This window comes from Falco biarmicus, chromosome 1 (assembly GCF_023638135.1).
Source record: "Falco biarmicus isolate bFalBia1 chromosome 1, bFalBia1.pri, whole genome shotgun sequence".
Classification (NCBI taxonomy): Eukaryota; Metazoa; Chordata; class Aves; order Falconiformes; family Falconidae; genus Falco; species Falco biarmicus.
In genome coordinates this window covers 82,402,351-82,416,627 of record NC_079288.1, presented here as the reverse complement: position 1 = coordinate 82,416,627, position 14,277 = coordinate 82,402,351, and the positions used below count along the sequence as shown (strand labels likewise).

The window sequence follows — 14,277 nt, the reverse complement described above, 5'->3', positions numbered from 1 at the left end:
ATTAGAGAAGTCTCCCAAGGGAATTAGCAGAAACCTTATCACTAAAGTGATTAGCCAGACCAGGCTTTAGGGCAAGATTTTAAAAAAACATTTGGGTATCTGAAAGTTCAGGTGGGTACAAACGAGATACTAAAAAAAACCCCCAAAACCTACTGGGGTCCTGTCTGTATCTTTAGGTGCCTGTGTAGCTTTAAAGATTCAGCCCTTAGAAGATGAGCTGGGGGGGATTACCCTGCATTGTGGTGGGGTAAATTGCTTTTGTTACTCTCTAGCTATTCTGATTCTTGCTGTCTAATCTCCTGTTTCCCCTATTATTAGTGAAGGTAATTATACTCAAATCCTACCTAAGTCTATCAGAGAAGAGCTCTCATTCTTAGATCATTGTCCTTTGTCTGTGACATCATCATAAGTTGTCACGGAAGTAATTACAGAGCAGCCAACTCACGAAAGTAGAGAAGATGAGCTGAGTGGAGGGAAAATTGAACAGCCTTTGTTAATGAGGAGCAGAGGCGTGGAGGGCTATTTGCAGCCACATGGAAAGCATGTTGTTTGCCTGTCTGTGAGTGCATTTTAGCATGTGAAAGTTTGTCCCAGTGCGAAAGATTGTTCTTAAAGGTAAAGATCTGCTCTGTGATAAGTCCTTTCTCTAGAATCACAGGAATTAAAAGCACATGTGGGGAGCTCTGTTGGGCTCCAAAGGCACAAACCTGCTGGACATCTGGGATTGATAAAGATGCAGCTGTGTGGAGACAGTAAAAACATGTGTTTACACTAAAACCAGGAGCAGAGACAGGGAAATGAATCAAGCCCCATCCTAATGGCAGCTGTGGCATTTTCAGTTCATCAAAACCAGACAGCACCATGAACAAACCCCTTTCTGTGTCCCTGTTTATCTTAGTTTTTATCAACTTAAAGATGTATGTAACCTTTGTTTTCATTAGCTTTTGCTGGCTAGGAGTGAAAACAGTAACCAAAGCTGGAACCAGAGTCAAAGAGATAAGGGCATTAAGCAGTTTTCAGACATCTTTCTATTTTTAACATCGTTCTGTGGAGCATTACAGGTTTTATTCAATTTCCTCCGTTTTTCCCCCCCTGAGCCTCCACTCCTAAGTCCTGCTTATCTGAGTCTCAGTCTCCCCAGCTGCGATTCCTGCTCGTAGTCCCAAGGCAAAGCCTATAGAGACCACTCTGGTATTCTTCTTTCCCAAGCACATCTTTAGAGCCCTTATTATTGAAAGTATCCTGAGTTTTTGAAAGAGGGTCCATTGTTCAGTCCTCTCACCCCAAAGCCAGTGCTGGTGGGAGCTGCTTTGTTACGTGCTCAATCCAACAGTGTTCACCGTCACAAGAGGTTGATGGTTGCCAGCAGTTACCACCCACTGTGATACCATAATTTCTCTCTGTGCCTAGGATAAAGATTTGCAGTACCACCTTGTCTGGAAACTGTGACTGATTTCTCTGTTGCTAGCATGAAAAAAAAAAATAAATCCAAACATTCCTTAGAATGAGGGATGTATTTTTCCTTTGACTTTATGTGGTGTTGACACAACCTGAGGCTTATGATCATGCTGGAAAGGATGGTCTTGTGAACGTCTTGTGTTTAATTTTCTTCCCTACCATCTTGTTTCCTTCATCAGATGAGACTTGAGGCAAAAAAAATGTGAGAAGGGAAGGGTTTTGTTATTGGCTAGAAAAGAAAAAGCCTTCTGAGATCTTCCTCCAAAAAAATTTGCTCCATAGTGAGTGTGGGGACGATTAGTCTGAAGAAATAAATAATAAAAGCAGGGAGGTAAGGATGAAGAGAAGATCTTCCTCACTGGTAGTACCTGTGGTTTCAGCTTCCCCAGCAGTGGATGACATGGCATGGGATGGCTTCCAGTAGAGTTTGGTCCCCAGCTATCAGGTCCAGGAACAGAGGTGACAGATATCTGCTGAAGGACTCCCAGAAAAAAAATGAGACAATATTGATATCCTGCCATTAGTCCATGAAAGAAGGGGCCTTTTCCCATGCGATTTTGTCTGTCCTTAGGGGACATTTGGGAAGACCAAAAGGAGAAGGTACATGTCACTGTCCCCAGAGTGGTAGTAGCCATAGTGGTTCTGGTGTGGACTTTCAATAGATATGTACTTTTAAATAATCTGATTAAAAAATGAGGTTGTATCTGAGAATACGTATTGCACTGTAATAGGCACGGTAGTAAGACACAGCATCACAGAACCACAGGATGGCTGAGGTTGGAAGGAACCTCTGGAGGTCACCTGGTCCAACCTCCCCTGCTCAAGCAGGGTCACCTAGATCTGGTTGCCCAGGACCATGTCCAGTCGGCTTTTGAATATCACCAATGATGGAGATGCCACAGTCTCTCTGGACAACCTGTGCCAGTGCTCAATCACCCTCACAGAGTAAAGAAGTGTTTCCTGATGTATAGAAGGACCCTCCTGTGTTTCAGTTTGTGCCCACTGCCTCTGGTCCTTTCACTGGGCACCACTGAAAAAAGCCTGGCTTCATCTTCTTTACACTCACTCTTCAGGTATTTATAAACATCAATAAGACATCGTCAGGGTCAATATCAAGGGAACATTTACAGTGAAATAATCCACTTCATTCACGTTTAGACCTGTACTACTGCCCAGATTTAATCCTGATATGGGTTTTGGCCTTTTTGGCTAGTATCAGGCCATTTATCTTCCATGGTCAAGACTCAAGAGAGATTGCCACAGCCTCTGACTGTGTAGATCGAGCTACATCATTAAGATCCCATTATTCTGGGATATGGTCCCTGATACATGAGGGTAAGTGGGAGTACACTTTTGTCATCTCATAGCTGTGATGTACAGCAAGGGAATGGGGAAATTCAGCAGTCTGGACAAAGAGCAGAAACACCAGGTCTGACTTCTGTGGTGTCAAGTCATACCACCACAAACTGGGTACCCAAATATAAATGCTTCATGAGTGACATGAGAGAGAAGAAACACAGCAAAGAGAAAACCCTTGTATAGGAGGTTCTTAGGACCCCGTTTGCTTAGCAGTTAAGAGGGTTGTTCAGTGTACAGAAGAGAGGGCTGAAAATGTGAGAGCTAAAAGGGAGGGCAAACTTTTCTCCAGGTCTGATGCAGACAGAGTAAGTCACTTCCATATTAGAAACAGGAAGATTCAGGATGAACATGAGAAAAGACTTGCTAAGCCTCAGTCAATGGAGGAGTTGTCTGGTGAGACTAGAGAGCATTCACGATTAGAGGGTTTGGCAGAGGCTGAGCAAGTTTGTATCAGGAGTTTTGCAGAAGTCTCAGCCTGCCTTGGGGCAGGGAGTTGGACTAGACAAATATTTTGCATCCCTCCTACACCTTTTCCCTATGTTTCTGCAATCATAAGTTAATGAGCTTGGCAAACACCTTTTTTCATGGAGCTCCCTGTGTTTTTTTGCAGAGAGGACAAGATCCAAGCCCATCCTGACAGGGACGCACCCTGTCAACACAACAGTAGACTACGGTGGGACCACGTCCTTTCAGTGCAAAGTCCGCAGTGATGTCAAACCTGTCATCCAGTGGCTGAAAAGGGTGGAGTATGGCACAGAGAGCAAGTACAACTCAACCATCGATGTTGGGGGACAGAAGTTTGTTGTGCTGCCCACGGGAGAAGTCTGGTCCCGTCCCGATGGCTCCTACCTGAACAAACTAATGATTACTCGAGCCAAGGAAGAGGATGCAGGGATGTACATTTGCCTAGGGGCAAACACCATGGGCTACAGCTTTCGCAGTGCTTTTCTCACAGTCCTGCCAGGTGAGTTATGCCTTTTTTTCCTCCCCATCTGAACCCGTAGTCTGCATCATGTTATTTATTAATACAACTACTGATGCCCATTAGGCTCCATGGCCCTCGGTGATGCCCAGTTCTGATAAGAATGAATGAGGGACTAAATCAACCCTGATATAAATCAGCCCCTGCTGAAATCCTCTTGATGATGTTTCCTTTTCTCCCTTCTTGGGGAATAATGGTTCCAGCAAGGTGAAATGAAATGAATTATCTGTTCCTGTACAGAAGAGGAGCTGGGAAAGGATACCACAGTTGCAGGCACTACATCACTTCAGTGATAAGGTGCAGGACATGAGAGGGGAACTGAACAGCAGCAGTTTCCAGTCCCATTCCCTTACACTTCTTCTTTCTTTTGCTCTTGTTTGTATTGCTTTTACTGGTTAAAGGAAACAATGATATGAGCCCATAAAATGAGAGAATAAAAACTGTCCCGGTCACAACGAAAAGAAAAGAATGAGTGTGACAGAGAGAGGGGTTGATTAGTTAAATTCTTACCCAATGATCCCCTGGGGACTTTTGTACCAAACTCACAGCTGCTTCCTTCTCTCCCCAGACCTCAGAGCTGGTGGCCACGTCTGACTGAGGCTGTATCAAGTGTGCTTGAGGCACTTTGTTACTTGCTCCTTTGCCTCCTGACTTTGCAGTTCTGCCCTGATAAATATTTTTTGTGTTGAAAAGGGCATTTCTTTCTGCCTCATCTTGCTGTGTGAATCTAGCTTCAGATCCACCGGTTTTATGACAAAAATCAATCTCACTGCTTTTTCTTCCCTTCACCATCACAAGACCAGCACAACTAAGAGAGTGCAGGTGCTGGAGCCAGTATCAGAACATTTTAGCTCTTAGGCCTGATGGGGTGTCTCCAGTCAAGACACCAGAAAGAAACAGAGATCATTAACTCTCCCAGGCTGTTAGGACTGGTTTTCTGTGTGGGTAGTGGGGAAGATGCTTGTGACTCCTGTAACTACGGCAGCACATCTTGTCCTGTTCACTGATTGCCAATGCTCTGTGTCTCAGCAGCCGCCCAGAGTCACTGGCTTGAATTTTGATACTGACAATGGGCTGCCAAGTAAGAGAATGCTCATGGCATCTTCTGCATCACTTAGACTGAGGACAAAACTCCCAACTGGAAAGCCTGTCAGTCCTAAAGAGAAGGCTGTGTGGGTGGGATATGACTCAAATCCTCTGGGAGTTTCTGAACTATGAGACTCCAATCCAGCTCCTGCTGAAATCAGTGGGAGACTTTCCATTGATTTTAATGGGACTATAATGAGGCCTCGTACCAGAAGCAAAGCCTGCAGGCCTGTCGTTATTGGCAGTGTCGGAGAAGGAGAACCCAGCTTGCCCTCAAAGGCAAAGATGTGGTTTCAAGGCCATGAGTTAAAAACCACCGTCTTGCTTGTGAATCTACCAGATTTTACATAGACAGCTCTGAAGAACAGCATAGATGAATATCAAAACACTTTCATTTCAGCCCAGCAAAGGATTTCTGCCAACCAACATGAAGACTGTTGTTTTCGTGGTCAGCATCATGGGTCAGTTCTCTGATCCTGTCTTGCTTTGAGCAGCGGGCTGGACCAGATGACCTCCAGACTCCCCTTCCAGCCTAAATTATTCTGTAATTTCCAGTGCTGGTGAATCAAAGCTTTGTCTATGGAGGTCAATAGTATAGGTCCTTCTAACTTCAAAGAGACCACATGGTATATATTTAATATTTCAAACTAGCCATAGGATTATTTGTCAAGGAGAGAAAAAGACAGTAGTGTCTTAAAGAACTTTGGCTTGAAAGTTAAGCAATATATTTTTTAATTTAACATATTGGGTGATTTGGATAGCCTGTGGTTTTCAATTTCTTCAGTGTCTCCCTGCAAGCTGAATTCTGTGCCTAGGTACTTTTTAGGGCTTTGGAAATCCCAGGTGGCAGATATTTAGATGGGGATTTTAATAGCTAGGATCCTACCCCAGGACGCCTCCTGGGGTAAATCAAGAGATCCGGCTGAGAAAATGGAGTGGCTACCCAGGGATATGCAGGCTGCCAACAGCAGAGCGGGGAAGGGGGAGGTAAGTGTGAAAGATGCTGTCTGAAGCATCTTATCTCCTCTGGTAGCTTAATTTGCTACCCCTGGAAAGCCAATGGCAGCTTCAAAGAGACTGGTGAATGTAGATCCCATTTGGTGTAGGGAGTTGGACACACACTTTAATGCCAAGTGAACTTTCAGTTCTCCATGGCCTGGGCACCAAAGAGGGGACATCAGCTCACCTACATTTTTCCCATCCTCCATCTTCCAGCCACACAGGACCTCCAAAATATCACATTCATGCTGCCTTCCTCGGCAGAGCACTGCTGAGTGGCTCCGGTATCGCTAGATAGGGGTACTGAAGAGTATCTAAAGCCCACGCAGACCTGCCAGAGGTGAGTGGGCAATGTGCCATGGCTCTGCACAACCTGGTCGTGCCTCCTGGGCTGCTGACATGGAGGTATTACTGACACGTCCCGTGTTGTGTCCTTCAATCTGGGCAGTGAAGCCCACTTCATTGCAGAGTGAGGGTTTTGGGAAACTCTCAGGCTGGCTCTAGTGTGTCCATTAAAGCTTGGATAAGAAAGTTAAAGAATCCTCCAAAGACTTCTCCCCCAACCAGAGAAAATGAGTTGCTTGTCCTTCCAGGAGCACTGAAAAGCAAAGCAGTTACCAAACATGTGCTGGCTTGATTTCTCCCTTGTTACTTGGTCTGGCAGGGTTGCCAGACAGCCTGTACAAAAGCCAGCCCAAGTGTGACATCTGTTTTGAATCCAGTTTGCCTGCATTTAATTAACTCTTTCTGTCTCTCTCCTGCTGTAATGTCCAGATCCCAAGCCTCCGAGTGCACCTGTACCCCCTTCCTCGGCCAGCAGCCTGCCCTGGCCCGTGATCATCGGCATCCCTGCCGGAGCTGTCTTCATCTTTGGGACAATCCTCTTGTGGCTTTGCCAGACCAAGAAGAAACCCTGCTCCCCTCCAGCTGCTGCCCCCGTGCACCGACCGCAGCCCCGGGACAGGATCTGTGTCTCCCAGGTCCCTGACAAAGACTGCATCTCCTCCATAAACTATGAGGAATATGTCGCGCAGCAGCAGCATTTACTGTCCCAAGGGCCTGCACTCGCCCCGGCCATGGCATCCAAAATGTACCCAAAGATTTACACGGACATCCACACCCACACCCACTCGCATGTGGAAGGCAAAGTCCATCAGCACCAGCACATTCAGTACCAGTGCTAAGAGGACAGCCGTGTACAGTAGCTTGTTTGGGCTTTTCCTCGTGGTACCTCAGAAGAGACTGCTCCAAGTCAGCTCACACTGCCAGCAATAGGCAAAGCAGACAGAAAAGAATATATATGTAATTTTAAATATATATATACATATATATATAATTGTATATGCGTGTGTGTATGTGTGTATATATATGTGTATATATCTATATCTATCTATATAAATATATATATAATAGAGAAAGACAGAGAGAGAAAAGAGATTTTTTTTTTTATTATTGCAATCAGGATGTAGCTGAGGAATAATGAAGGAACTCCAAATCTCAGCAGAGAGGCAGCCATCTCCAACAGTGGAGCCTTCCCAGATTTTTTAATCAAGGTGGCAACAAGTGAGACAGGACACAGGGATGTGAACCACCACCTCCTTCCTTGTTTGCTAAAAGGAACAAGAAGAGCAAGAGGTGACTGTGGTGCTTTTCTGGATGGGCACTGCTGTTCTTGTGCCTGCTGCACATCACTTGTTTTGGTGGGAAGCTGCCAGACCCATCCTGCTCTGAGTGACTCGAGCTCTAAAGTAGCTGAGGTTTAGTGCCAAAGCATGAGGAAACATCAGCAATTCACTTTTTCCAGGGGAAAAAATTGACACAAGAGGGTCTGGAAAACCTGATTTCTGTTCACAACGTGAAATGCTGAAAGCTTCTCAATCATGGTCATTTACTCTGAAACGCTAATCAAGGTAGTTGCTTCAATTTCTGCAAGTTGAAGGCATCATGTTTCCCATGGGGTGTTCTGCAGATCAAACTGCAAGTGTTCCGCTCCCCTGGTCCTAGGACTCAGTGCCACTACCAGGAAAAAGGAAAGAAGGAAATAGGAACATTGTACAGGACACCTTTATATTTATATTTAAGAAATAATAATAATTAATAATAATAATAATTGAACTGCTGATGGTGAAGAAAGCAAAACACGCTGTCCTTCTCTGATGGCTCACAGTGACAAGCTACTGGATTTTCTACGTCAATGCAAAATACATGAAAACATTAGAAAAAAGAGTAAGAAAGAAGTAGAATGAAATAATAATATTGTAGGAAGAAATGCATTTGAGAAATACTCACCTAGGTTGTGTGTGGTTGTCCCCTCCCATCAGATAACATTTTGGAAATGATACAACTTTGTTGCAGTTCAAACAACAGTAAAAACAGAAAGAAGAGAAAATAAATAAGGACCATATTAAATACCTATATGGACTGGAAATGAATCCAATTGCAAATATAAAACCTTTGTAATTCTATATAGAGTTTAAACAGAAGTCATGTATATTTAATTTATTTTGTTAAACAAGAAAAAAATGTATGATATTTTCCTCAAAACAGGCATTTCTATACGTATTTTTGATCAAAGAAAATAAAGATTTTTTTTTCAGGTTCTATAGATGCCATGCTGAGAATACACTCCATGTAGCATGTGACCAACTGTTATTCTCCTAACCTTGGTCATCTATCTCTATGCCTTTTTACACTAGCCACGTGTAATCTCATAACATCATCTCAGGTACTGCTGGTGCCATCCTTTCCATCAGTAACTGGCTTTTCCCGCTGTTTATATTCTGGCTGTGAGGGTCTGCAGTGGCCTGATTGCTTCTCATGGACCCCTTGTCATCTTCAGTAGCAAAGTTCTCTGCTCACAGGGAAATCAGTTTCACTATGCATTTTTTTTTTGGGGGGGGGTGGGTATGAGGGGCAGGGAGGTTACATTTTTTTTTTAAGCACAAACCTGCAATGGGTTTTCTTTTTAAAAGAAGACTTTGCAAATCAAGAGATAATCATTTCTTGAGCCTGTAAAATGAACTTGGGTCTCAGGGTGCGTAGGAGGGGAAACCATGAAATGTAGGTGGGACACTTCATTTGTAAATGCAGTTGCTGAAGGAGCCAGCGAAGGATGAGCTGGGCGGAGGATGAGCTGGGTGCAGTAAGAAGAATGCTCAGGGAGCTACTCCCCTGCAGGAGAGCTCACACCTTCATTCTGCTGCTGCCGTAGAGGGGCACCCAACCCTTCAGTGGCCAAAATTTTCTTTAGAGAAGGCGGGTTCAGCAATGCTGCAACTGTTTGCTCTTCGCTTGAGTTTCACTTAAAGTTTGCTGGTAAAAAAACCCTGAAAATTTGAAACATGCCAGTTTTTAAGTTTGAAATTACTTCCTTCTCAGGCCTATTCTGGGAAAGAGATCTTCAAACCAGCTACTTTTAAACTCCGTTTAAAAGTGAAGCACTTCATTTAACCCAAAACAAAACAGTACTTTAGGCTTTGCTTTTGTCTGAACCTTTCTGAAGGTATTTGCTCTGGGTCGACCTGCAGTGATTTTTTTGCTGGCTTGTTTGAGTCAGCAGCAAACCAAACAGTTCCCTGTTTGCTCAGCCGTAGTGCTTCAAGATGGGGCCCTGATTCAGCAAAGCACGTAAGCTCCTGCTTTCCTTCACCAATACATGCTGCTCCAAAAAAGTCCCTTTTTTTGCCTTAGCCACCTGGATCAGTGGCTCCATCCCTGCCCACTGTGTTGGTGCTGGCTGGGATAATTCTGGGGAAGGGGAGGAGGAGAAGGGTTTAGAAAAGGGGAACCTTCCTAATCAAGTGGAGTTTACTGACTGGCACAGTTGCAATACAGCTCTCCACAGGACACAGCTGCTTTCCTGTATGTTTCAGTAGGAAATCCATGTTATAACCTCTACAGAAGACCATCCTTCAAGATGGTCTTCCTGGAGAGGTTATAATAAAGCAAACTATTACTACCTCCCCCCCCCCCCCCCCCCAGGAGGGTTCAGTTACATTTTGTTAACATAAATTTATGAGGTCTGTAGATAATGGGTATCTTTGTATGCATCCTCTCAGCTTCAGGGAGACATAGATGTGAGCACTGGGGGCTTTGTTCAGATATAAGGCATGATTTAAGCAGGGGTTCTTAAAAGCTGTAGATTATTAAGTCATTTAATTTAAAAAACACTAAAACATCTAAGTGCATCACCTTTATTTTAAGAAAGCAGTAAGTGGGTGTTTCCGTAAGAGCTACTAGGGGCTACATCTCATATCTCCTGCCTGTGGGAAGCTGCTTACTGCACCATGGTACCGCCCGAGCTAATGCATATTTCAGCAGCATTAGGGGCATGGCAGAAGGCAGGGTTCACTGCTAAGCCTGCAGCCCTTCTCTGCTCTCTGTGCCAGTGCTGCAGCGAGGGGACATTTCTAACACATGCTGTGCTAGTGGCACTGACACCAGCTTCAAAAGTGGAGGTGGTTTTGTATGATTCAGCTCTGACCAAGCCCTAAGAAACTGTCTTACAGCACTTTTTCAAATGGCAGCTATATCACTGACCCTCAGAGGGAGGGTTAGTGGGTTAAAAGAAGCAATCCTGTATTTCCTATACAGCACAAACTCCCACGCTGAGCGTAACGCTCTCCACCGGTGCCTTCTACCCTTTGTGATCCACCTTTGTAGTGCTGTGTCACACAGTCCAAAAAATTATATATGCCCACATGGCTCAAGCAGAAAGAGTAGCCTCTTCCTGCCCTTTAAAGCTCCCGCCTTTAGAGACAAATCTCTAGCGATGCTGACAGAGTGAGCTCCAAAGGCAAACATTGCAGTAAACCACCCGGTGTGGCCAATGCAACAGCTCAGTACAGCTGCAGCTCTCAATCATGGCACTGAGAAGATGGCTCTGGTTTGGGATGTGCTATGGGAGATGCTATAAATGTCTTGATTTGCAGAAAGCATGGTGTTTTCACCCTGCCTTGGGTATCAGCTTCCTCTTGAGCATCTTCTGTTGGGCACCAATATGGTGTGAGATTTCCCTCTAGCAAAGTATTGTCATATGCCTTGTTTAAGAGGGGCTGTTCATATTGTCTGGGCCTTGCGCTGGATTGCTGTGCCTAGGAGAGTTTCGCATTTCTGAGGAATTATTTTGCCTCCACAAGGTATCTGTAAGTGCTCTTAAGAGTTACACTGTCCCATGCCCTACTGCATGCCGTTTATTTTTGGGGCTTGATTGTGCCTTGCATGTATTGCAAAGTCTTCCTTCATCTAAATAAATTCAGCCAGGTCCTGCTCGTGTTTGAATTTGTTTTTCTTCAGTGGAAAGTATGGACTCATCTTCCCCCATGAATGGAGGATGTTTAAAGAAAACCATAGTCTTGCCATTAGCTACTGACCTTATTTTGAACACGGGTTTTTTATTTAATGTGTATGCATACATATACATATAGGCATATAGATGTACGTGCCAGACTGTGATACAGAAGGCAGTTGTACTTTTAAAGCCATGGGGTTTCAAAGATCAAAGGAATTTTAGGCTTAAAACTCACCATCATTATTTTATTTGCATTACAGATCAAACATGGCCTTACCTGCCAGTCTGTGTGTGGCATTTTTAGACTTTGTATGGACAATCTTTGTACAGTCGGCCCCTTTCAAACTGAAAACCTTTCTCAGACATTGAAAATAAAAAGTGTTATATGCTTTTCAATTGGTGACAAATACAGTAACTAAACACACAAAATGAGAGAGGATGGCAGTGTGTCTTTGTCTGTGGCTGTGTAATAAAAGTTTCAGAAGAAAAGGAATAAAAGACTGGAATTGTGTTAGTAGAGGGTAGAGTTCTGTAAGCTTTCTATGTTTTGAAGGGAAGGATGGCTCTGTGTGTGTGTGAGAGCATGTGTGTGCATGTGTGTTAGCACACATCAGGAATACGTGCTGGCAAGGCAAAGCAGACAATCTTGCTCGATTACCTTTGCACCACAGCTTGGTCTGGTATTTTCTTTAGGTGCTGTGAATCTAGCAGGGACGTTATTTTTTGAATGGTTTGGAAAAAGTTTCTGGGTTTTATGGAAAAAGGACTATTTTTGATCTCTTCATCTCTAGAGCCAAATGCCATAGTTGCACCAGGAGCCAAAGTGCAATTAACTTGAAATTTTGGGGTCCCTGGAGCTTATGGCCGAACTCCAGTGCCTGTAGTGGAGCAGGGATTTCAAGGTCAAGCCCAGCACCTCCACCCCTTTGAGGCAAACATGTGAGTGTCTCACTACTCACTCCAGAGGCAGCAAACATCCAAGCTGTGACATCTTAAGTTCAGAAAAGCTGGCTGTCACCCAGATTTCATCTTGACCTGACCCGGACCTTGGATCCAAAGAGCCCTGTGCAGAAATTGCGCACTTAGGGTGGGAAAGAGGAAATATTTCTCTGTCAGCTCCATTTCTGTGGCTGTCTGAAACTCTTTAGAGGTTTGAAATACTGGAATAAAGCCCCAGGGGAGATGTAGCAGGGAGCAAAACCTGGGAGGTGGTCAAAGGTTAATGGGAAATTTATTATGACTTTCCTAACTGAGCATCGCCTCTGCCTACATAGGGTATGCTGAGTATACCCAGGACTCCAGATTACCTGTAGTCAGTGATTATTCCATATATAGAGCCCATTCCAGCTTTTGCATATGCCAATGGGAAAAAATCCCTGCAGCGTCCATTGGGAAATCAATTGGACGCATGGAGTCATTGAAAGGTTTTTACATCTTTGCTCTGGCTGGCCCGTTGGCAGAGAAAGATGTGACAGGAGTTACTGGCCAGAGTATGAAGCCAGACACATTTAAATGGGAAATGCACACATTTTGGAAGGAGCTATCAACGGAAGAGGTAGACACTGCATCTCTCAAAAATCTTCAGAACAAGACTGGGTGCTTTGTGGACAGGGTGTTTCGGTTGAATGCAAGATTTTAGGAATGTTATTAGGATAAAGGGATATATATAGTCCAGATGGGTTTGTCTAGCAGTCCCTTCTGGCCCTGAAGAAATGTAGTTGAGCTGCAGAGAAAAGGAGACACAAGTGCAGGTCCCCTGCAGGCGGCTGTGCTGCTCCTGGCGAGCGCTGCAGCTGCACACGTGCACCACAGACCTTACGGGAACGTTTGGCACATGGCAGCCTCGCTCAGGCTGCACACCCAGCCCCGCTTGCCTCCAGACTATGTGATCTCAGCACTTTCCAGCTTATTACTACAGTAATGGTGTTATTTATATAAACTGGGGTTGTGCATCGACGTTTACAGCGCCTGCTAGAAACCCCTTGTGTAAAACAGCAGTGCAGCCCTGCATGTACACACCCCTCCTCTGTGCTATCAGCATTTTAGAAAATCTTTCTGGATTTGCTGCAGATAGTGTCATGGAGGATTTACACGTGAATTTGAATGTAAATATGTGCGGTTAATGGCTTGCTCAGCTGCATAAAGTGGTTACTGGTGTAATTATCTTCAGTTCCCTTCTTGCCATGCATGGAGCCAGCCCTGCCCTTGCCCTCGGGTGGGCACACTCGTTCAGACATGAGGGGTTGTGTGTTGGGGTGTACAGTCCTGGCCGATGTGACTCTGCAGGTCTCCTACGTGCATGGGACCGCCATGGGTATCAGACCCACAGAGAGCCTGCTCATGTGTGTTTCTCTGTGGATCAATGGATGCAGTGAGGGTGTAAGGGGCATAGTCACAAAAATGCCTGGCTTTAAAAAGTGGGTTTCACCTGTAGATCTCAGCAACAATTTCACAGAAGAAGAAATGAGGCATGAAGGTACTGGCCAGGGCTAGGATCTGTCATCCAAATGTACTGGGTTGCACCTAGGTCACCTACCAGGCTGGTTCTGTATTGTGGACCTGCCAGAAAATGCTAGTAATCGGGAAGCTGTAGGTATTTCAGACTAGGTCTTGACCTTATCTTACCAGCAAAGCATCTTTTGGGCCAAGAGTCTCAGCTTTTAGAAGTTTGCTACATATGTCAGAAAAAAAACCCCACCAAAACCCAAACCCACAAAACTACCAAAAATGTGGATTATGTAGTTGAAACCAGGAAGTAATGGCTGATAAAACCATATTTGAAATCCTGGTGTTGCACTGACTGTGAAGCGGCAGATATATATTGCCTATGTATGGAGTGGAGTCTGTAGGGAAGAGGATGCCCATTTTACATTTTGTGTTTAGCCAAGGCACCTTTGTGTGTGTTTACCAGCCTTGGGTCTCTGAGAGCAATACATTGAGCTGTGACCTTTATTTGTCCTTATTTTAGCTTTTATAATTTTTATTTCTTTTATCTTTTCCTTTCTGGCAGACTGTTGCAATTAGGATTTAACATATATATGTACATATGCATATGTCCCCCAGTATGCGGGGACTTCAGCAAAGCAATGAATATCCTTTTTTC

At 44.5% G+C, this 14,277-nt stretch overlaps 1 protein-coding gene across 3 annotated transcripts in view; it reads left to right on the top strand.

Moving 5' to 3' along the window:
• FGFRL1 (fibroblast growth factor receptor like 1) overlaps nt 1-8,487 on the top strand; it is a 179,096-nt gene extending 170,609 nt beyond the window's left edge. For all 3 annotated transcript variants that reach the window (XM_056340919.1, XM_056340925.1, XM_056340912.1), the window contains 2 exons: nt 3,428-3,781; nt 6,659-8,487. In XM_056340919.1, the coding sequence (XP_056196894.1) occupies nt 3,428-3,781; nt 6,659-7,068 (764 nt within the window). In that variant the 3' untranslated portion in view covers nt 7,069-8,487. The remainder of the gene's footprint in view (nt 1-3,427; nt 3,782-6,658) is intronic.
• Nucleotides 8,488-14,277: the final 5,790 nt, after the last annotated feature.